We start from the raw sequence: 22,463 nt of genomic DNA, 5'->3' as shown, positions 1-22,463 counted from the left end.
AACACAGGTTGTTCTTGTTCCTAGAAGATTAGTTGCACAATGGGTCAAGTTGACTTCAGAGATCGCTGTGAACTGAGAAATACATGAATAACAAAATAATAATTACCCAATCAACACTCATAACTCCCTTTTGTTGCCACTATTCATATTCCCATGAACCTCATATTTTTCAAGTGCTTTCACGACTCCTTGGAGGTGACATGACTCTCTCTCTCTCTCTCTCTCTCTCTCTCTGGCGTTCACAGGCCTTTCCCCTAATCACTCCTGCTGACAGAACAGAGAACACAGCAGCAGCAGCTGTAGGCCTCTAATACATTAGACAGTGTTAACAACAAGAGGGGTTAACTAACTAACTAACTAACTAACTAACTAACTAACTAACTAACTAACTAACTAACTAACTAACAGATAAAGTACATGGACGCTTAGAGGACGCTATACATCGTCCAACACTTACAGTTGAACCACATACATACACATCATACATACACACACACACACACTTCCTCCGCCGAGGAACATTACTGTTTTAAGAGTAGACAGACCAGGGTGTCAGGAATGGACAGGGGCTTGGGGTGGGGGATGGTGGGGGGTTCGCAGTTCAGGCAGTGGAGCTGTGTTCACTCGTATGGGTCCTGGTTAGGACTGATAGCTGAAAGTGAGGGAAAGAGTGTAAGAGTGTATGAGGGAGCGAGATAAAGAGGGAAAGATCGAGAGAGAGGGAGAGAGAAAGAGAGAGAGGCCCTTGTTAAAGAGTACAGCTGCAGACTTCCTGAACCCCCCCCCCGTCCCGTACCCATCCTGACCCCTGGGCCTCAGACAGAGCGTGTGCCCCCTCTTCATCACCTCTCCCTGCAGGACCTAATGCTGGACAGACCACAAAACACCCTGACACTAACACAACACCTACTGAGAGATGGGGTCAATGCTAAGGGAGAGGAGAGAGGGGGAGCCTTCGTTGTAGCTCAGTTGGTAGAGCATGGTGTTTGCAACACCAGGGTTGTGGGTTCGATTCCCACGGGGGGCCAGCACAGAAAAATAATGTATGAAATGAAATGTATGCATTCACTACTGTAAGTCGCTCTGGATAAGGGTGTCTGCTAAATGACTAAATGTAAATGAGAGGAGAGACAGAGAGAGAGAGTCCGAGGCCCTCAGACAAAAAGAGGTCATACAAAAAAGAGGCAGAAAGGGCATACACCGCCACATGTGAAGCTTGCGCGTGTGTGTGTGTAGCACAGGGTTCCCCAATTAGCGGCCAGTGATTTTATTTGCCCCCCCAAGTTTTCTGAGCAAAATGATTAATATTATTATTTGAATTTTTATTGTTGGACATTAAAGACTCTAAAAACACCAGGAAATCAGCTCAAAGAGATTTTAATTTAGGAAACCTGTTCCCAAGTATTCCCAAGCATAATAGGCTGCATTTACACAAGCAGCACAATTCGGATCTCTTTTGACCAATCACATCAGATATTTTTCTGAGCTGATATGATTGGTCAAAATATCAAATCATACCAATCTAATCAAGGTTTGAAATTATGTTAAACTGAAATATTATATTTATTTGGGGTTCATGTAGCCAATTATTTGTAATTATGTGCTGCAAACCCCCCGACCATCCTCACACAAAAAAAATTCAGAGATCGCTGGTCTAGCGTATTTATCGTGAGTGTGAGTCTAGCGTGTGTCTGTGTGTGTGTAGCATGCCTGTCTCTGTCTTCGCCTTCTGAGTATGTGTGTTGCCACTGTGCCCTTGTATGGTAGGCCTCTGGGCAGCCCCCAGGAAGAGGAATTAGAGCACATTTAACAAAGGGTGTTCCTACTGTGTGTAATGGCTACTTTATATGAAGCTGTAAAGTCAAGCCTCGTTTTATGGGGGTGGGGGGACAAGGAGTGGATGGAGGAGTGTTAATGATGAGCAGTTAGGCTGTGCCTGACGCTTCTGGCAGTTTCACGGCTGCTCGTATTTCAAGCCGCCCTGCGCACACGCATGACACGCAAATTAACACACACACACACACACACACACACACACACACACACACACACACACACACACACACACACACACACAGCCTGTTTACAAAAAGAGCGGCGGTTGTTTTACGGATCTATCACCGAGTCCCTGTCCTCCATCACATTCCCTCTCTCCAAGTCATCAGTTAAAGCTTCATGGACCTACACTTATACAGGCAGCCCGATTCTGATCTTTTTTCCAATAAACGGTCTTCTGAACAATCTTTTGACCAATATCAAATCCTTTCACATCAGATATTTTGATCTGATGTCTAATGATCTAATTAGTGAAAAAAAGAGCAGAATTGGGCTGCCTGTGGGTTGTTCCACAAAACCGGTGCTTTTTGGACATGCAAACCTTTAAAGAAATGAACTTTATAGTATCTCTTCATTCCCAATTGATTTGCATGGAGGATGTGTTTAGCCTACGGAAAAACACCTTTTCTCATCTCAGGCAATAAAATCCTATGAAGTAAGATCATTTATCCTTACTAGTACGTAGCTGCCTAACTATTTAAAATCACATTTGAGATAAATCCAAAATGATGTAATTGATCAAGTATCCTTCTACAAATAAACTCACATATAATATCGAACTGATAAGGTTACCGTTGGGCCTCTAACAGGGTTGACGATAACGAAGCATCAAAATGACTTTAAAATGATGGTGAAACTTGGAGAGATTTCTGGATTAAGTGCATTGTCGAGAAGGAACCTGCAAGTAAGCATTTTGTTGGACGAAGTATACCATGCGTATCCCATACATACAACTAATAACACTTGAAACTTAATAGGGTGTTGGGCCACCGCGAGCTATCAGAAAAGCTTCAATGTGCCTTGGCATAGATTCTACAAGTGGCCCTAAACCATGGCAGGAAAATGCACACCACACCATAACACCTTGTTGCGTTGTGGCCATAGACATAAACTTGGCAAAAAAAGAAACGTCCCTTTTTCAGGACCCTGTCTTTCAAAGATCATTCGTAAAAATCCAAATAACTTCACAGATCTTCATCGTAAAGGGTTTAAACACTATTTCCCATGCTTGTTCAATGAACCATAAAAAATTAATGAACATGCACCTGTGGAACGGTCGTTAAGACACTAACAGCTTTAAGGCAATTAAGGTCACAGTTATGAAAACTTTGGATACTAAAGAGGCCTTTCTACTGACTCTGAAAAACACCAAATGAAAGATGCCCAGGCTCCCTGCTCATCTGCGTGAACGTGCCTTAGGCATGTTGCAAGGAGGCATGAGGACTGCAGATGTGGCCAGGGAAATACATTTCAATGTCCGTACTGTGAGACGCCTAACACAGCGCTACAGGGAGACAAGACGGACAGCTGATCGTCTTCGCAGTGGCAGACCTCGTGTAACAACACCTGCACAGGTTCGGTACATCCGAACATCACACCTGCGGGACAGGTACAGGATGGCAACAACAACTGCCTGAGTTACACCAGGAACGCACAATCCCTCCATCAGTGCTCAGACTGTCCCCAATAGGCTGAGAGAGGCTGGACTGAGGGCTTGTAGCTTGTAGGCCTGTTGTAAGGCAAGTCCTCACCAGACATCACCGGCAACAACGTCGTCTATGAGCACAAACCCACCGTCGCTGGACCAGACAGGAATGGCAAAAAGTGCTCTTCACTGATGAGTCGCGGTTTTGTCTCACCGGGGTGATGGTCGGATTCGAGTTTATCGTTGAAGGAATGAGCGTTACACCGAGGCCTGCACTCTGGAGCGGGATCGATTTGGAGGTCCGTCATGGTCTGGGGTGGTGTGTCACAGCATCATCAGACTGAGCTTGTTGTCATTGCAGGCAATCTCAATGCTGTGCGTTACAGGGAAGACATCCTCCTCCCTCATGTGATACCTTTCCTGCAGGCTCATCCTGACATGACCCTCCAGCATGACAATGCCACCAGCCATACTGCTCGTTCTGTGCGCGATTTCCTGCAAGACAGGAATGTCAGTGTTCTGTCATGACCAGCGAAGAGCCCGGATCTCAATCCCATTGAGCACGTCTGGGACCTGTTGGATTGGCGGGTGAGGGCAAGGGCCATTCCCCCCAGAAAAGTCCAGAAACTTGCAGGTGCCTTGGTGGAAGAGTGGAGTAACATCTCACAGCAAGAACTGGCAAATCTGGTGCAGTCCATGAGGAGGAGATGCACTGCATTACTTAATACAGCTGGTGGCCACACCAGATACTGACTGTTACTTTTGATTTTGACTCCCCCTTTGTTCAGGGACACATTATTCAATTTCTGTTAGTCACATGTCTGTGGAACTTGTTCAGTTTATGTCTCAGTTGTTGAATTTTGTTATGTGTATACGAATATTTACACATGTTAAGTTTGCTGAAAATAAACGCAGTCTTTTTTTGCTGAGTTTATAATCCATAGAAGGGTTTTGGAACCTCTTACCCTGGCAATTTGACTGTTAAACTCATTGGTACACTAGCAATGGCTGCCAGTCCTGACTTGAATGGGAACTGCCATCTATGGATTATATTTCTATGGTTGGTTTAGGCTGTCAGTTCGCCACATTTCAAAATACTATCGGGAAAAATGTACAGTTTGGAAAGCAAACTGCTGAAAAGAGAACACTAATCTGCAGAACCAATAGAAACAATCTTTTCTGAACAACTCCCAATTTTGAGCGAACAGTATCTTAGATTCTCATGTCTTCTGTCATCTTCTTCTAATGCCATAGAATTGCATGAAATGCATTCATGAAAGGCCAATTTTTTTATGGACCCAGCAAAAAAGAAATCCCCATGTGTGGAAATCCTGAAAATGCCTCTGCTCAACTGTATCCTATGCCACATTTCAAATGTTATGGTTTAAGTATTAGGCTTACTACGCACCTAATTGCATCTTTGTGCCTGGATTTGTTTACAGAAAATTAGGGTGTGCCGGGAACGGGGGAGGGGAGCTATAAAAACCCAAAGCCCAGGGGCCTATGATTTCTTAATCCGACCCTGACTCTATGGGAGACACAAATTCTCTCAATAACTGAAACAACTAAAGCTTGATATTGTCACGCCCTGATCTGTTTCACCTGTCCTTGTGATTGTCTCGACCCCCTCCAGGTGTCTCTTATTCTCCCCAGTGTATTTATCCCTGTGTTTCCTCTGTGCCAGTTCGTCTTGATGTTAGTCAAGTCAACCAGCGTGTTTTTCCCAGTACTCCGTTTGTGATTCTCTTTTTGTTAGTCTTCCTGGTTTTGACCCCTGCCTGACTCTGGACTACTTTCCCGCCTGCCTGATCATCCTGCCCAGACCTTGATTCCGCCTGCCCTTCGGTACCTTTTGGACTCTGAACTGGTTTTGACCCTTTTGCCTGTCCACGACCATTCTCTTGCCTTACCCTATTGGATTAATAAATATTGTAAGACTCCAACCATCTGCCTCCTGTGTCTGCATCTGGGTCTCGCCTTGTGTCATGATAGATATAGAGCAACCTCTCTGCATAACTCTCAACCAAATAACTCAGCAAATAGGCTCTGTCTCTCTCAGGGGTGATGGCGCCAGTCCAGTCTGGCACCGCCCACCCATTGACTGCTAGGGGCATCAGCCCCCTCCACAACAACAGAGCCCCCCCCAAAAAAAATCTCCTCCAGTCCTCACATAAATAACAACAGCAACAGAAACAAACACAAATCTAAACCTCCAACCCATCAATTTAAGAAATGAGGAGGCCCCCTCTTGACCCTCCAACTTCTAAGTATCCTCAGAGAATCTCAGGCATTCGCCAGGACGGTCTCCACTGCCAAAAAAAAAGAAAGGTTTTTGGACCGTCAAGCCGACGTTTGTTGAGCAACTTGTTGACTTTTGTCCGTTTTTTCTTTCTTTCTGTGGACGCGTTGCCATTGGTTGTTGGGGAGGGTGGGGGGGTGGGGGGAGGGGGTTAGCCTCATATTTAGGAAGATTTCCTTCATGGTAACGTTTACATAACCTTAGCAGACACACGCACACACGCACACACACATCCATACAGGCAAACGCACACACACACACACACACACACACACACACACACACACACACACACACACACACACACACACACACACACACAGCTGAAGAAGTGTGTGTAGGGTGTCGTCTGACAATGTAAACACGTGTATTGTATTGCTTCCTAAGGCAAGCTCTAGACCCCCATCTATCATATTACCTCTATAGTAGTTATTGTTTTTGTATGAATGGGCCATAGCAAATAGTGTATATGAATATAAGTCAAAACAGAAAAAGGGGTTTATGTTTGATCCCGGTAACATCAAAACTGACCTGGGTTCAGATTAGTTCAGAAATTGCTCAATATAAAAGACAAATGTTTGGTTTACGTTGGCTAACCAAACGCAAAGCAGGTCATTGGCAAGACATTGCTATTGGTGTTTGCCAGAATCTGGATTTGCAGATTTAGGAGGCCTCAAAAGTACAGCGGAAAATTTGGAGCGTTTTTTTCACTTCATGTCTGGCTCAGGACTAGTCTACACCACTGAACTGAAGCTCCCACTCTCCCAGTGGTTCTCTCTCTACAGACCGTAGCTCTGTTGCCGATCCTTCGTCTCTCCAAGCAACGCACTGACTCGCTGGATAAGGACAGGAGTACATCAATCAGAGTCCGGTGATTCTCTATGTATCGGGGCCGTTTCTGGACCCTGTCTGTCTCTGGAACCAATCGCCTTTCACCCTGAGATGGGGACCACTGTAGCTGTTGTCTGTCTGGTTGACCTGCCTGATCCACAACTCAGTGGGTGGCTGGGTGCGTCCGAATAGTAATTGGGCTAGTGGGAGATTACACCATCTTTTTAAAAATGTTCTTTGAAGTCAGTGAAGGGGAGTGAACAAGTGCATACTTCAGGAAGAAGGAGAGATAACTGGGACATAACCTTTGAGATAGGGAACATTGTAGCTGTTGTCTGACACAAGACTCTGTGAGAATGCGGGGAGAGAAGAGCTGGAGAGAGTCGGATAATGAATGGACTGTCAGGGCTTCTCATGCATTCCTCTAGTCCCATACCAAACGCTTGTCCCGATCGCATTTACACTACATTATTAGTGCTGCACACAGGAGACGTACCAGGGGGTTAGAGGAGAGGAGGGGAGGAGATGGTGGAGGAGGACGATTGCAGCATTCATCCTCTTCCCTGGAATTCTCTATCCTTTCCAGCTTATCCAAGATTCCTATCCTCTTTCTCGTTTTTGTCATTTTTATTCGAGCGTCTGATTTATGTGCACCTCGAGGCTTCCTCCTCCTGGAATCTCATCGGACCAGTCTGACGAGAGCAAATATTTACATTGTGAGCTTAGAGGAAATAACCCCCCCCTCCGTGAAGCGAGACGGAGTCCAGGGTTCACGGTAGACTCAAGCTGGCACACGTCACGCACACACACACATGCTCACACACACACACACATGCTCACACACACACACACATGCTCACACACACACACACACGCTCACACACACACACACACACACACACACACACACACACACACACACACACACACACACACGCTCACACACACACATGCTCACACACACACACGCTCACACACACGCTCACACACACACACACACACACACACACACACACACACACACACACACACATCACGCACACACACACACGCTCACACACACACACATCACGCACACACACACACATGCTCACACACACACACATGCTCACACACACACACATGCTCACACACACACACACACACACACACACACACACACGCACACACACACACACACACACACACACACACACACACACACACACACACACACAACCCATCTTGGACATCGGAAGGGCTGGTAAATAATTTATAGTCATTTAGGGCAGCGATTCTCAGCTGGTGGGTTGTAACCCAAATTTGCCTCATGGGAGATTTTGAATGGGAGGTTTTGATAATTTTTTTAAAGATTTTTGGTCGATTTCTTTTTAAATGAAAAAATACCAGGTAGAAAGTGTGTAGAAATGATAATGAACCTATTTTTCTTCAATCACAGTATGTTTAATATAGAGCAAATAGCAGCGCTATTTAGCAGGTTTGGTTGCTTTTGTGGACTTTTTAACATTCTTCATCAAGAATTCGGGCAACATTTTATAAATGACAATTAAAAAGGTGAGACTGTTGTTCCTTTGTCCTTTATAATTCCTACATTTACTATCAATATAGCTTAACATTTTTTTTATTCCAGATTGCATTTAGGCAACAACAAAAAAACGCGATGCGAATATTGGGTCGCGACTAAGACAAGCTGGTTCAATTTGGGTCCCAAGGCAAAACCAGTTGATAACCACTGATTTTAAGGAAGACGGATAAGCTAATCCCGGAGCTATAACTCTAACCTTGTACCGCACTACTCTCCCTCTCACTCTCTTTCTCTTTGTCTGTTTGCCCCTTTCATTTTTTTCTCTCACTCTTTTTCACCTTTCTCTCACCCCAAAAAGAGAGGAACAAAAGATCAGGCTGAAAATATACACGTTCAGCTTGTGCTACTGTAACACAGTCCAGGAGTCTTCCCCTCCTTCCCCCAGGCCTCCCAGGCTGTGATAGTCCAGCCAAGGTGAGAGGAAGAGAAAAAGAGATGTTGCACTGCATCCACCACACTCTTTCCTCGCTGGTGTCTGGCTAGTCCTGATAACAGCCTTTGGTATGCACTAGGAATCCGCTCTGTGTCATGTAGCTGACTAGCCTGATCCGAGATCTGTTTGTGCTGTCTTACCAGCTTCTATGGTCATTGTCAAGACAGCACAAACAGATCTGGGATCAGGCTAAGAACTTAGCGGGTGGACAAGGAGGAAGGGGGATCTATGGAAGCAACACAAAGTCCTATCTATGACACTACATTCCAGACACTACATTCAAATCAAATAAAACTTTATTTGTCATATGCGCCGAATACAACAAGTGTAGACATTACCGTGAAATGCTTACTTACAAGCCCTTAACCAACAGTGCGGTTCAAGAAGAGTTAAGAAAATATTTACCAAATAAACGAAAGTAAAAAATTATGAAAAGTAAAACAATAAAATAACAATAACGAGGCTAAATACAGGGGGTACCGGTACCGAGTCAACGTGCGTGGGAACAGGTTAGTCGAGGTCATTTGTACACATAGGTAGAGGGGAAGTGACTATGCATAGATAATAAACAGCAAGTAGCAGCAGTGTACAAAACAAATGGGGGGGTGTCAATGAAAATAGTCATGTGGCCATTAGATTAATTGTTCAGCAGTCTTATGGCTTGGGAGTAGAAGCCGTTAAGGAGCCTTCTGGTCCTAGACTTGGCGCTCCGGTACCGCTTGCCGTGCAGTAGCAGAGAAAACAGTCTATGACTTGGGTGACTGGAGTCTTTGACAATTTTGGGGGCTTTCTTCTGACACCGCCTGTTATATTGGTCCTGGATGGCAGGATGCTTGGCCCCAGTGATGTACTGGGCCGTACGCACTACCCTCTGTTGCGCCTTATGGTCAGATGCTGAGCAGTTGCTATACCAGGCGGTGATGCAACCAGTCAGGATGCTCTCGATGGTGCAGCTGTAGAACTTTTTGCGGATCTGGGGACCCATGCCAAATCTTTTCAGTCTCCTGAGGGGTAAAAGGTGTTGTCGTGCCCTCTTCACGACTGTCTTGGTGTGTTTGGACCATGATAGTTGGGGATGTGGACACCAAGGAACTTAAAACTCTCGACCCGCTCCACTACAGCCCCATCGATGTTAATGGGGGCCTGTTCGGCCCGCCTTTTCCTGTAGTCCACGATTAGCTCCTTTGTCTTGCTCACATTGAGTGAGAGGTTGTTGTCCTGGCACCACACTGCCAGGTCTCTGACCTCCTCCCTATAGGCTGTCTCATCGTTGTCGACCTACCACTGTTGTGTCTTCAACAAACTTAATGATGGTGTTGGAGTTGTGTTTGGCCACGCAGTCGTGGGTGAACAGGGAGTACAGGAGGGGACTAAGTACACACCCCTGAGGGGTCCCAGTGTTGAGTATCAGTGTGGCGGATGTGTTGTTACCTACCCTTACCACCTGGGGGCGGCCCGTCAGGAAGTTCAGGATCCAGTTGCAGAGGGATGTGTTTAGTCCCAGGGTCCTTAGCTTAGTGATGAGCTTCGTGGGCACTATGGTGTTGAACACTAAGCTTAGTCAATGAACAGCATTCTCATATAGGTGTTCCTTTTGTCCATGTGGGAAAGGGCAGTGTGGAGTGCGATTGAGATTGTGTCATCTGTGGATCTGTTGGGGCGGTATGCGAATTGGAGTGGGTCTAGAGTATACAGGAGGATGCTGTTGATGTGAGCCATGACTAGCCTTTCAAAGCACTTCATGGCTACCGACGTGAGTGCTACAAGGCGGTAGTGATTTACCTTTGCTTCCTTGGGCACAGGGACTATGGTGATCTGTTTGAAACATGTATCAAATCAAATTTTATTGGTCACATACACATGCTTAGCAGATGTTATTGTGAGTGTAGTGAAATGATTGTGCTTCTAGTTCTGACAGTGCAGTAATATCCAACAAGTAATCTAACAATTCCACAACAACTACCTAATACACACGAATCTAAGTAAAGGGATAAGATTATATACATATAAATATAATGGATGAGTGATGATCAAGCGGCGTAGGCAAGATGCAATAGATGTATAAAAATACAGTATACAGGATGAGTAATGCAAGATATGTAAACATTATTAAAGTGGCATTATTTAAGTGACTAGTGATCTGTTTGTTAAAGTGGCCAATTATTTCAAGTCTGTATGAGATAGAAGCAATTTTTCAGTCTCTCGGTCCCATCATTGATGCACCTGTACTGACCTCACCTTCTGGATGGTAGCGGGGTGAACAGGCAGTGGTTCGTAGGTATTACAGACTCGGTCAGGGAGAGGTTGAAAATGTCAGTGAAGACACTTGACAGTTGGTCCACGCATGCTTTGAGTACACATCTTGGTAATCCGTCTGGCCCTGCGGCTTTGTGAATGTTCACCTGTTTAAAGGTCTTGCTCACATCAGCTACCGAGAACATTATCACACAGTCGTCCAGAACAGCTGGTGCTCTCATGCATGCTTCAGTGTTGCTTGCCGCGAACTGAGCATAAAAGGCATTTAGCTCGTCTGGTAGGCTCACGTCACTGGGCAGCTCGCCTCTGGGTTTCCCTTTGTAGTTCGTAATAGTTTTCAAGCCCTGCCACATCCGACGAGCGAAAGAGCTGGTGTAGCAGAATTCAATCTTAATCCTGTATTGACTCTTTGCTTGTTTGATGGTTCGTCCGAGGGCATAGCGGGATTTCTTATAAGCATCCGGATTAATGTCCCGCTCCTTGAAAGCGGCAGCTCTAGCCTTTAGCTCGATGCAGATGTTGCCTGTAATCCATGGCTTCTGGTTGGGATATGTACGTATGGTCACCGTGGGGACAACGTCGTCGATGCACTTATTGATGAAGCCGATGACTGAGGTGGTATATTCCTCAATGCCGTTGGATGAATCCCGGAACATATTCCAATCTTTGCTAGCAAAACAGTCCTGTAGCGTAGCATCCACGTCATCTGACCACTTCTGTATTGAGTGAGTCACAGGTACTTCCTGCTTTAGTTTTTGCCAAATGGAGGTCAGGGGAGAGCTTTGTATGCTTCTCTGTGTATGGAGTAAAGGGGGTCTAGAGTTTTTTTTCCTCTCGTTGCACATGTGACATGCTGGTAGATAGTGTGGTCTACAGCTTATCATAAGGTACTCAGGCGAGCAATACCAATACCGAGACTTCTTTAATATTATACATTGAGCACCAGCTGTTATTGACAAATAGACACACCCCCCACCTCTCATCTTACCAGACTTAGCTTTTCTGTTTTGCCTGTGCATGGAAAAATCCCGCCATCGCTATATTATCCGTGTCGTCGTTCAGCCACGACTCGGTGGAACAAAAGATATTACAGTTTTTAATGTCCCGTTGGTAGGATAGTCTTGATCGTAGGGCATCAATTTTATTTTCCAATGATTGCATGTTGGCCAATAAAATGGATGGCAGTGGGAGTTTACTCGCTTGCCTACGAATTCTCAGAAGGCAGCCCGACCTCCGCCCCTTTTTTCTCCGTCTTTTCTTCACGCAAATGACTGAGTTTTGGGCCTGTTCCCGGGAAAGCAGTATATCCTTCTCGTCGGACTCGTTAAAGGAAAAAGGTTCTTCCAGTTCGAGGTGAGTAATCACTGTTCTAATGTCCAAAAGTTTTTTGGGGTTATAAGAGACGGTAGCAGCAACATTATGTACAAAATAAGTAAACAAATAAGTTACAAGCAACACAAAAAAAATAACAAAATAGCACATGTAAAACGCCATCCTCTTCAGCGCCATTGAACTTTCCATCTACAATATCAGGTCCCCAACCATCCAAATACTCCAGTACTTCCAGTCTCCAGTCTAAAGTTTAGACAACACTATCTCTGCCAACAACAGCACAGTCCAGCGGTTCTGACACTGACTACCTACTTAGACCCCTGGCAACCCTAAAGCACAGACGCTACCCACAACTCCAACAACACCAATCGCTAGACCAAGCCTGTTGGTGTTTCAAAGACACCTAGAAACACAACACCAACATCAATATCAAATCCTGAGTTGTATGTCTGATGATGGCCAGTATGTGGGTCTGAATCATATACTGTGGGTGGCTGTTGTTTTTATCGTTCCGAAAGTCAATTTCAACAAAGGTTTGTATACAGTAGCACATTTATGTATGGAATATATCAGGTTTTATGCCTTGGGCATAAGTAATGGTAGAGATTTGTTATGGTCGTAGAGATTTGCCTGCCTATCGGCTAGACCAGGGATATTCAAATCTTACCACAGTACTGCTGGTTTTATCTTCTACCTGATAATGAATTGCACCCACCTGGTGTCCCAGGTCTAAATCAGTCCCAGAATACAGAGGAAGTGGAACTGGCTTGGAGGTGCAGATTTTAATTTGAGACGGCTAGACAGACAGAGACAGGAAGCAGTGTGGTCTAGCTTAGCGTCACACGGCGTCTTCCTCCCTTAGAGCCTAGATGTCTGTCTGTCTGCTTACACACACACACATGCACACACCCACCCACACACAGTATGCTCTCTGCAATTAATTAAACCATGAAACAGCAATTAATAAGCAGACTGCCTTTCGTCTTGACATCTGATTGTGATTTGGGAGGAGTTCTCGTTGATGAACCTGATGGTCTCTCCTCTCAACATACTTCAGGGGCAGTGTTACATTTTTGTTCTAACCTAGCAGTAACAGCACAACTAATTCAACTAATCATCAAGCCCCCTCATTTGTTGAACCAGGTGTGCTAGTGCTGGGCTCGAACAAAACTGTGCACATTGTGCCAATAATGTGCACAAAATGGTCCCTGCAATCTAGAGAGACCCATAGAGAGAAAACAGCATTGATTGTTACCCATTTACTCCTGTGAAGAAGAGAAGATTGTTGTCTAGTTTCGCTCCAATTAGAAAACGGGATAGTCATCTGATTTGCTACTGGCGCCTTCCCTGCCGCCCCTCTGGGTTACGGTTGATCGGTATCCAACAATGCTGATGGTTAATACAGCTGTCAGTCATCGTGTGGTCCGTTGTTTGTTTTTCGTTCTGCAGTCTTCTAACTCTCCAACAATGACAGAGCTTACTGACTGTGTTGTTCACTGAGGAGCCAGTTGATCAAATCGTCGGCCCAGACGTGTTGTTGGGCTGCCTCAGACTAGACTGTCTTTCAACAAATGTCTTTGTAATGCCTGCTAATGTTCTCCTACATCTAATACAGATTCTGGAGAGATCAGACATGCTTACACAGGAGAGAATGAAAGAGGTTAGAGTGTGTTAAGCTGGAAGCAACGTACATGTAACGTGTGTGTATGCTCAGCTGAGGAGGGGGGCAGAGACACAGAGAGGGAGGGAGAGAGACAGAGAGGGTGGAGAGAGACAGAGAGAGGGGGTGAGACAGAGAGGGTGGAGAGAGACAGAGAGGGTGGGGAGAGAGAGAGAGGGTGGAGAGAGAGAGAGGGTGGGTGAGAGAGAGAGGGGGGAGAGAGAGAGAAATAGAGAGAGAAGGGGGGCGGAGAGAGCGAGAGAGAGAGAGAGAGAGAGAGAGAGAGAGAGAAAGACCAAGAGAGAAAGAAAATGAGAGAGAGACCAAGAGAGAGAGAGGGGGTGAGAGAGAGAGGGGGGGGTGAGAGAGAGAGAGAGAGAGGAGAGAGAGAGAAATAGAGAGAGAAGGGGGCGGAGAGAAAGAGAGAGAGAAAGAGAAAGAAAGAAAATGAGAGAGAGACCAAGAGAGAGAGAGAGCGAGACCCCTGCCAGGCTTCTCTACACACTGACAGGTCTAGGGTCAACACACACACGTGCATGCACGAGCGCACACACACACACACACAACGAAACACACAGCCCAGGGTCAGCTCCTACACCTTGAGGAAATCCTGTATTTCTTGATCAGGATCTCAGTACAGACTGCCTACACAGCCTCCTTAGTGAATGAATGACACTTGGACTATTTGACTTTCACTCACTGTGAGCTCACAGGCATCCTGGGGCCAAGTGGTCTGTTTTCACAGGTGAACTAGCCCAGGCTGAAACTCTCTGACATCACATAATAAGCTTCACCACCCTGTCTCAAACCAGCACGATGATGTCACTCTCCAAATTACCGGGTGATGTCCTTACTAATAAAGGTTCTTGAAACCACTGCACTCAGAAGGTGTGGTGTGTGGACTCAAATTATACCATTAGATGCATAGTAGAAGACTATAGTTTAAAGTGTATTTTATGCTTACTTATTCATTCAAGAGGCAACAAGAATAGAGTCAACATGGCTAACCTTACTGGGCCCATTCCCCTGTGTCTGTGTCCTCCTACCTGTGCATTCGTTCTGCAGCCCCTTGCCGTAGTGGCCCTTCTCACAAATACAGTCGTACTGGCCCGTGTGGGTGCCACACTTGCAGCTGGCCATGACGTCACAGCAGTCCGCTCCGGCCTCGCACAGGGACGAGCAGCGGGATAGGTCTTCCTGGATGTAGCTTCCTGTCGGCAGGTCTGTGGGGAGACAAAGGTCATAAACACAAAGTTCAAAGGTCACCAGAGGATATTAGCAACGTTTTTCTTTCATAAACCTTATTATCTTTTCCTTTTTAATTTCCGTTTCTCTTACACATCTTATAGTACTTATGATGAAGGAAACGTTTGGGAGTCAGAGAGGGACAAAAATTATTTTAGGGGCACAGACAGATGACTGAGCTGGGGCTCAAACCTGTCAAGGGAGCATGTGTGGTCTTTTCTTTAGAATTTGTGATATTAGAAGGTAACCAATGAATTAAACCAAAGGGCCACTGGTTGGGTCAGCACACTGGTGGGAGAAAACTGTTTTCTGAGTCATTTTACTGAAAACTATGGAGTCAATTCCAATCCTGTAGATTACTGTAAATTGGCCTACTACTGTATAAAAATCTGTATTGCGTAATAGTAAAAATGTTATGTAGGCTACGCTAAGCCAGGGCTGGATAAACTTATCTGCCTCACTCATAAATAATAACAAAAGAAGCAGGATTGGCCGAGTGATTGTTCTTCCTGAGAAGTAGGAACATAACAAAGAGCATTGTGGGCCAGATGTTTGAGGATTGTGTTCGGTTAAGGGTTTGGGGTCGGCAGGGGTAAAGACCTGGGTTCAAATGTTTTAGCTACACTTAATTGAGCTTGCCTGGTGCAATGGAATCAATGGTATAGGGCTGGAGTGGAAACTATGGCTGAAACTGGGACTGGGGCTGAAAATATGGCTGAAACTGGGGCTGGGGCTGAAGATAAGACTGAAACTAGGACTGGGGCTGAAAATATGGCTGAAACTGGGGCTGGGGCTGAAGATAAGACTGAAACTAGGACTGGGGCTGAAGATATGGCTGAAACTGGGACTGGGGCTGATGATATGGCTGAAACTGGGACTGGAGCTGAAGCTATGGCTGAAGCTGGGGCTGAAGCTATGGCTGAAGCTGGGGCTGGAGATATGGCTGGAGCTGGGGCTGAAGCTATGGCTGAAGCTGGGGCTGGAGATATGGCTGGAGCTGGGGCTATAGGGCTGAGGAACTGGTGTTTGGGTTGGGGTTGGCAGAGCCAGGGAGCAGACTTGGAGAGGGAGAGTCAGTAAAACAGAGACACACAGCAGGGAGCCCTGATAACATGCACTGGCTGTCTTGGCTCACACTCCGACAACCTTATCCCAGAAGTGATTTACCACTGTCTAGTTTCTAATAGGCTGCGTCCTAAATGGAACACAGTTCACGGTTCGGCTCTTGCACGTTGTTGTTTTATGGTCCGATGCAACTGATGTCTGAGAAACGATGACTCCAGGACTATTTCTGGGTTCTGCTCTCTCGCATGGACTGTGGGAATGGAGAAGGTATTTTACCTCCTTTGTTACGGTGTTACGTGTTGGCTAGACACAGGAGAAATGTAAAAATACCTTCCCACTGGGCACAGACGTCAGTTTAACATTAGTTTTTATTTACATTTGGTTGAGTTGTCAGGTTAAAAGACGAAATTCCCTTAAGTTGATCACTTTTTGCAATTCCAATCTGTTTTCCACGTTGATTCAACGTCATCACATTGAATTTTTGGGGTTTGAAATGACGTGGTAACAACGTTCATTCAACCAGTTTTTGCCCAGTGGGTTAGTCACATGGGGCTGCTGTAACCTTAGTTGAGAAAAATATATCCCACTCGATATTTCCTTGTGCTAGCCTGGGTACCAGTCTGTTTGTGCTATCATTCCATGTTTGTCATGACAAGGAATGACAAGGAGTGAAAAGATAGCACGAACAGACCGGTACCCAGGCTATTCAAGTGCCCCTTCCGCCTCACCTTCGTGCAGTGCACGGCGAGCCAGGGCCTCGAACTCTGCAAAGTTGTGTACTAGATAGCAATGCTGGTCCTTAGGGTGTGAGGCCATGTCGTGTAACTCTCTGATGTTCCCCTGCCAGATCCCCAGGGTGTAGATCTCCACCCCCTGATTCCTCAGAGCAGCCGCCACCGGGCGAGGGTCGCCCCCGTTGGAGTAGCCGTCCGTTATCAGGAAGATCACCTTGGTGGCGTTGGCCCGCGAGTGACGCAGGATTTGCTGTGGGAGAATGAGAAGATTAGAAAATGAAGAGATTGGTCGAATTAATACAGGAATGAATGGTGGATTTGCTGTGGAAGAATGAGAGGATTGGAAGAATGAATTCAGGTGTGAATGAATGGTGGATTTGCTGTTGTTGAATGAGAGGATTTGAAGAATGAATTCTGGTGTGAATGAATAGTGGATTTGCTGTTGTTGAGTGAGAGGTTTTGAAGAATGAATACAGGTGTGAATGGATGGTGGATGTTGTTGGATCGTCATCAGGTACTGCATAGAGTGAAGTGAATACAGCAACTCCATGTCTATAGAAAATGCGTTCAGCCTTTACAGCAGCAGCCAGCTAGCCACTAGAACATTAGAACAACCCTGTTATAGCAGAGTGGAGCTGCTGCAGACACACACATGGGTTCAAACACCATTCGAAATCATTTCAAGTACTTTATCTGTGTCTGATGGAGCTTGCCTGGCGAAATAGGACCAATAGAATAATCCCAAAAGTGCAAACGCTGCCCATCTGGCTTTTCTAGGCAGGTTAACGCAAACCAAGTATTTTAATGATTTCGAATAGCATTTGAACCCAAGACAGGACTGCCTCTCTGATTCAGAGATGTTGGGTTAAATGCGGAAGACACATTTCAGTTGAATGCATTCAGTTGTACAACTGACTAGGTATCCCCCTTTCCCATTTCCTTTCCCTCAGACACATGGCCTGGTTCGCATGCACTAAGTTTAGCTGGAGTTTGCAACCAATCCCTGTACAATTAGGCAGGCCATTAAAGACACAGAGAAACATTATTTCCACTGCCCAGAAGTGAAATCCTGGAGAGAGAAAGAGTGTGAGAGACATCTGCTCTGCTGGTCTGTGTTGCTCTACTGTACTGTACACAACACGGCAAGCCAGGCCTGCTACAGTTGGTATGTTTATTTGGAATGAAATTCATTTAAATGCTATGGATGTGAGGAAAAGGGGAAAACAAGGACTATAAAGAAGATGGGGGAGTGAAAACAAGATGCCGCGAGTGTGAGACATTCATGGAGAGATGTTGGCATAAAGGGTAGTTCAAAGTTCATATAATGGAGAGAGTGAGACAGAGAGTGAGGGAGAGATAATGGAGAGACTGTGACAGAGAGTGAGGGAGAGATAATGGAGAGAGTGTGCCAGAGAGTGAGGGAGAGATAATGGAGAGAGTGAAAGTGAGAGGATTGGAGACATGGTTGTAAGGGCGTGACCAAGGAGAGAAGTAGAGAGAGGTAGAGAGAGAGAGAGTGGGAGGGAGAGAGAGAGAGAGAGAGAGAGAGAGAGAGAGAAAAGAGAGAGAGATAGGAGAGAGAGAAAAAAGAGAGAGAGAGGAGAGAGAGAGAAAAAAGAGAGAGAGAGAGAGAGAGAGAGAGAGAGTGGGAGGGAGAGAGAGAGAGAAAAGAGAGAGAGAGAGGAGAGAGAGAAAAAAAGAGAGAGAGAGAGAGAGAGTGGGAGGGAGAGAGAGAGAGAAAAGAGAGAGAGAGAGGAGAGAGAGAAAAAGAGAGAGAGAGAGAGAGAGAGAGAGAGTGGGGAGGGAGAGAGAGAGAGAGAGAAAAGAGAGAGAGAGAGGAGAGAGAGAAAAAGAGAGAGAGAGAGAGAGAGAGAGGGAGAGAAAGAAAATAAAGAAAGGAAGAGGAAGCTGGTGCTCTGTTCTTTATTGTCTAATTGGCTGCACTTCAAGCATCTCCGGCGGGGTAAAGTAATTACAGAGGCCGTGAAGCGAGGGAAGGAAGGATGGAGAGATGGAGGACAGAGAAGGGGAGGGAGGAAAAGCCTGGCTTCTCTGATCCTCTCTTCAAAGTCACCAGAGAGGCACCCTGGTTCTCATCTCAGCCTTCCAGGCCTCTCTGCCGCCCGCTCCCAGCTGTCAGTGCACCCAGGCAGGCTGATTCGCTACGGTGAGTGGCCTCGCTGATTCTCCCTCCCTGGTTCTCCCCTGGACCTAAACCGTCTGCTGTCACCAAACCACAGTGACGTCATTGTGGCCTGCGCCCCGGATGGGGTGGAGTAGAGGAGAGAGAGAGGTGACTGAGAGAGAAGTGTGTGTTTTGGGGTGTTTTAGGGTATTTTATGGGGTGCTCAAAGGTCTGTGGGGTTGCAAGCGTTTGTGGTGGGGTGTGAGACGACGGCTGGTGGCTGGTGGTGAGCAGGGGGGTGACACAGCTGGGTGTTTATTTATTTATTTTATTTCACCTTTATTTAACCAGGTAGGCCAGTTGAGAACAAGTTCTCATTTACAACTGCGACCTGGCCAAGATAAAGCAAAGCAGTGCGACAAAACAAAAACATAGAGTTACACATAAACAAACGTACAGCCAATAACACAAAATAAAATAAAAAAAGAAAGATCTATGTGCAGTGTATGCAGATGTAGAAGAGTAGGGAGGTAGGCAATAAATAGGCCCTAGAGGCAAAAATAATTACAACATAGCATTAATACTGGAGTGATATATGTGCAGATGATGATGTGCAAGTAGAGATACTGGGGTGCAAAAGAGCAAGAGGGTGAAGTTAGAGAGGGAGATATAAGACTCCAGCTTCAGAGATTTTTGTAATTCGTTCCAGTCATTGGCAGCAGAGAACTGGAAGGAAAGACGGCCAAAGGAAGTGTTGGCTTTGGGGATGACCAGTGCAATAAACCTGCTGGAGCGCGTGCTACGGGTGGGTATTGCTATGGAGACCAGTGAGCTGAGATAAGGTGGGGCTTTACCTAGCAAAGACTTATAGATGACCTGGAGCCAGTGGGTTTGGCGACGAATATGTAGTAAGGGCCAGCCAACGAGCGCAGACAGGTCGCAGTGGTGGGTAGTATATGGGGCTTTGGTGATAAAACAGATGGCACTGTGATAGACTACATCCAGTCTGCTGAGTAGAGTGTTGGGGGCTATTTTGTAAATGACATCGCCAAAGTCAAGGATCGGTAGGATAGTCAGTTTTACAAGGGTATGTTTGGCGGCATGAGTGAAGGAGGTTTTGTTGCAAAATAGGAAGCCGATTCTAGATTTAATTTTGGATTGGAGATGCTTAATGTGAGTCTGGAAGGAGAGTTTACAGTCTAACCAGACACCTAGGTATTTGTAGTTGTCCACATATTCTAAGTCAGAACCGTCCAGAGTAGTGATGCTAGTCGGGCGGGAGGGTACGGGCAGCAATCGGTTGAAGAGCATGCACTTAGTTTTGTGTGCGTATGTATAAATCGTATATATAGCTACACACACACGTGCTGCTACACACACACGCACGGACACACGTACCCACACACACCTGTTCTTCTATCACTTATAAAACATAGGTTAGAATTTTTCGTCATGAATCTTGTTCTAAAGGCAACTCTGCAGTGGTCACTAGCTGGCACAGCCACAAAGTCATAAAATCTGACCTTAACCTTAACCACACTGCTAACCCTAATGCCTAACTCTAACCTTAAATTCATTGTTTTTCATAGATATTTACAATATAGCCAATTTTGACTTTGCAGCTGGCCTATCTCAGGGGAAATCGCTCAGTTCTGCCTCCAGGACACAACTTGTGACAATAAACATCAACCTGCATATAAAACAGTTGTGGGCCTCACTAATTGTAGAATTTGGCAGCTCGCAAGCGAAAACTCCTTTTAGCATGACGCCTTGGTGTGTGTGTGTGTGTGTGTGTGTGTGTGTGTGTGTGTGTGTGTGTGTGTGTGTGTGGGTGTGTGTGGGTGGGGGTGTGTGTGTGTGTGGGTGGGTGTGTGTGTGTGTGTGTGTGTGTGTGTGTGTGTGTGTGTGTGCGGGTGGGTGGGTGGGTGGGTGGGTGGGTGGGTGTGGGTGTGTGTGTGTGTGTGTGTGTGTGTAGATAATAATACTCAACCAACACTATGAGCTTTGAGTTAACCTATGTGCGGTCGGAACCTTTTGATACTGTACAGAGTACATCTCATGCATTTCCTCAGTCCTACTGTGACTTACATCCATCCAAGAAAGTCCTACTGTGAGATACATCCATCCAAGAAAGTCCTACTGTGAGATACATCCATCCAAGAAAGATAGAAAGCAGCAGCAATAGGATAATGTACAGTTGAAGTCGGAAGTTTACATACACTTAGGTTGGAGTCATTAAAACTTGTTTTTCAACCACTCCACAAATGTCTTGTTAACAAACTATAGTTTTGGCAAGTCGGTTAGGACATATACTTTTTGCATGACACAAGTCATTTTTCCAACAATTGTTTACAGACAGATTATTTCACTTATAATTCAATGTATTACAATTCCAGTTACGCTAAGTTGACTGTGCCTTTAAACAGCTTGGAAAATTCCAGAAAATTATGTCATGGCTTTAGAAGCTTCTGATAAGCTAATTGACATCATTTGAGTCAACTGGAGGTGTACCTGTGGATGTATTTCAAGGCCTACCTTAAAACTCAGTGCCTCTTTGCTTGACATCATGGGGAACTCTAAATAAATCAGCCAAGACCTTGAATTGGAGACCTCCACAAGTCTGGTTCATCCTTGGGAGCAATTTCCAAACGCCTGAAGGTACCACGTTCATCATACCGCTCAGGAAGGAGACGCATTCTGTCGCCTACAGATGAACGTACTTTGGTGCGAAAAGTGCAAATCAATCCCAGAACAATAGCAAAGGACCTTGTGAAGATGCTGGACGAAACAGGTACAAAAGTATCTATATCCACAGTAAAACGGGTCCTATATCGATATAACCTGAAAGGCCGCTCAGCAAGGAAGAAGCCATTGCTCCAGAACCGCCATAAAAAAAACTGACTACGGTTTGCCCACCGCACATGGAGACAAAGATCATACTTTATGGAGAAATGTTCTCTGGTCTGATGAAACAAAAATAGAACTGTTTGGCCATAATGACCCTCGTTGTATTCGGAGGAAAAAGGGGGAGGCTTCCATGCCAAAGAACACCATCCCAACCGTGAAGCACGGGGGTGGCAGCATCATATTGTGGGGGTGCTTTGCTGTCCTTTAGGGACTGGTGCGCTTCACAAAATAGATGGCATCATGAGGTAGGAAAATGATGTGGATATATTGAAGCAACATCAAGACATCAGTCAGGAAGTTAAAGCTTGATCGCAAAATGGGTCTTACAAATGGACAATGACCCCAAGCACACATCCAAAGTTGTGGCAAAATGGCTTAAAGACAACAAAGTCAAGGTATTGGAGTGGCCATCACAAAGCCCTGACCTAAATCCCATAGAAAATTTGTGGGCACAACTGAAAAAGCGTGTGTGAGCAAGGAGGCCTACAAACCTGACTCAGTTACACCAGC

General features: G+C 45.6%; 1 protein-coding gene across 1 annotated transcript in view; it reads right to left on the bottom strand.

The window, feature by feature from the left end:
* svep1 (sushi, von Willebrand factor type A, EGF and pentraxin domain containing 1) overlaps window positions 1–22,463 on the bottom strand; it is a 137,385-nt gene that overhangs the window by 78,864 nt on the left and 36,058 nt on the right. Inside the window, exons 2-3 of the mRNA XM_029760326.1 lie at window positions 16,916–17,171; window positions 14,924–15,100 (exon numbers count right to left, since the gene is read on the bottom strand). Coding sequence (XP_029616186.1) covers window positions 14,924–15,100; window positions 16,916–17,171 — 433 coding nt within the window. The remainder of the gene's footprint in view (window positions 1–14,923; window positions 15,101–16,915; window positions 17,172–22,463) is intronic.

The sequence above is a fragment of the Salmo trutta genome, chromosome 8 (assembly GCF_901001165.1).
Source record: "Salmo trutta chromosome 8, fSalTru1.1, whole genome shotgun sequence".
Lineage (NCBI taxonomy): Eukaryota > Metazoa > Chordata > Actinopteri > Salmoniformes > Salmonidae > Salmo > Salmo trutta.
This window is presented reverse-complemented; position numbering and strand designations above follow the sequence as displayed.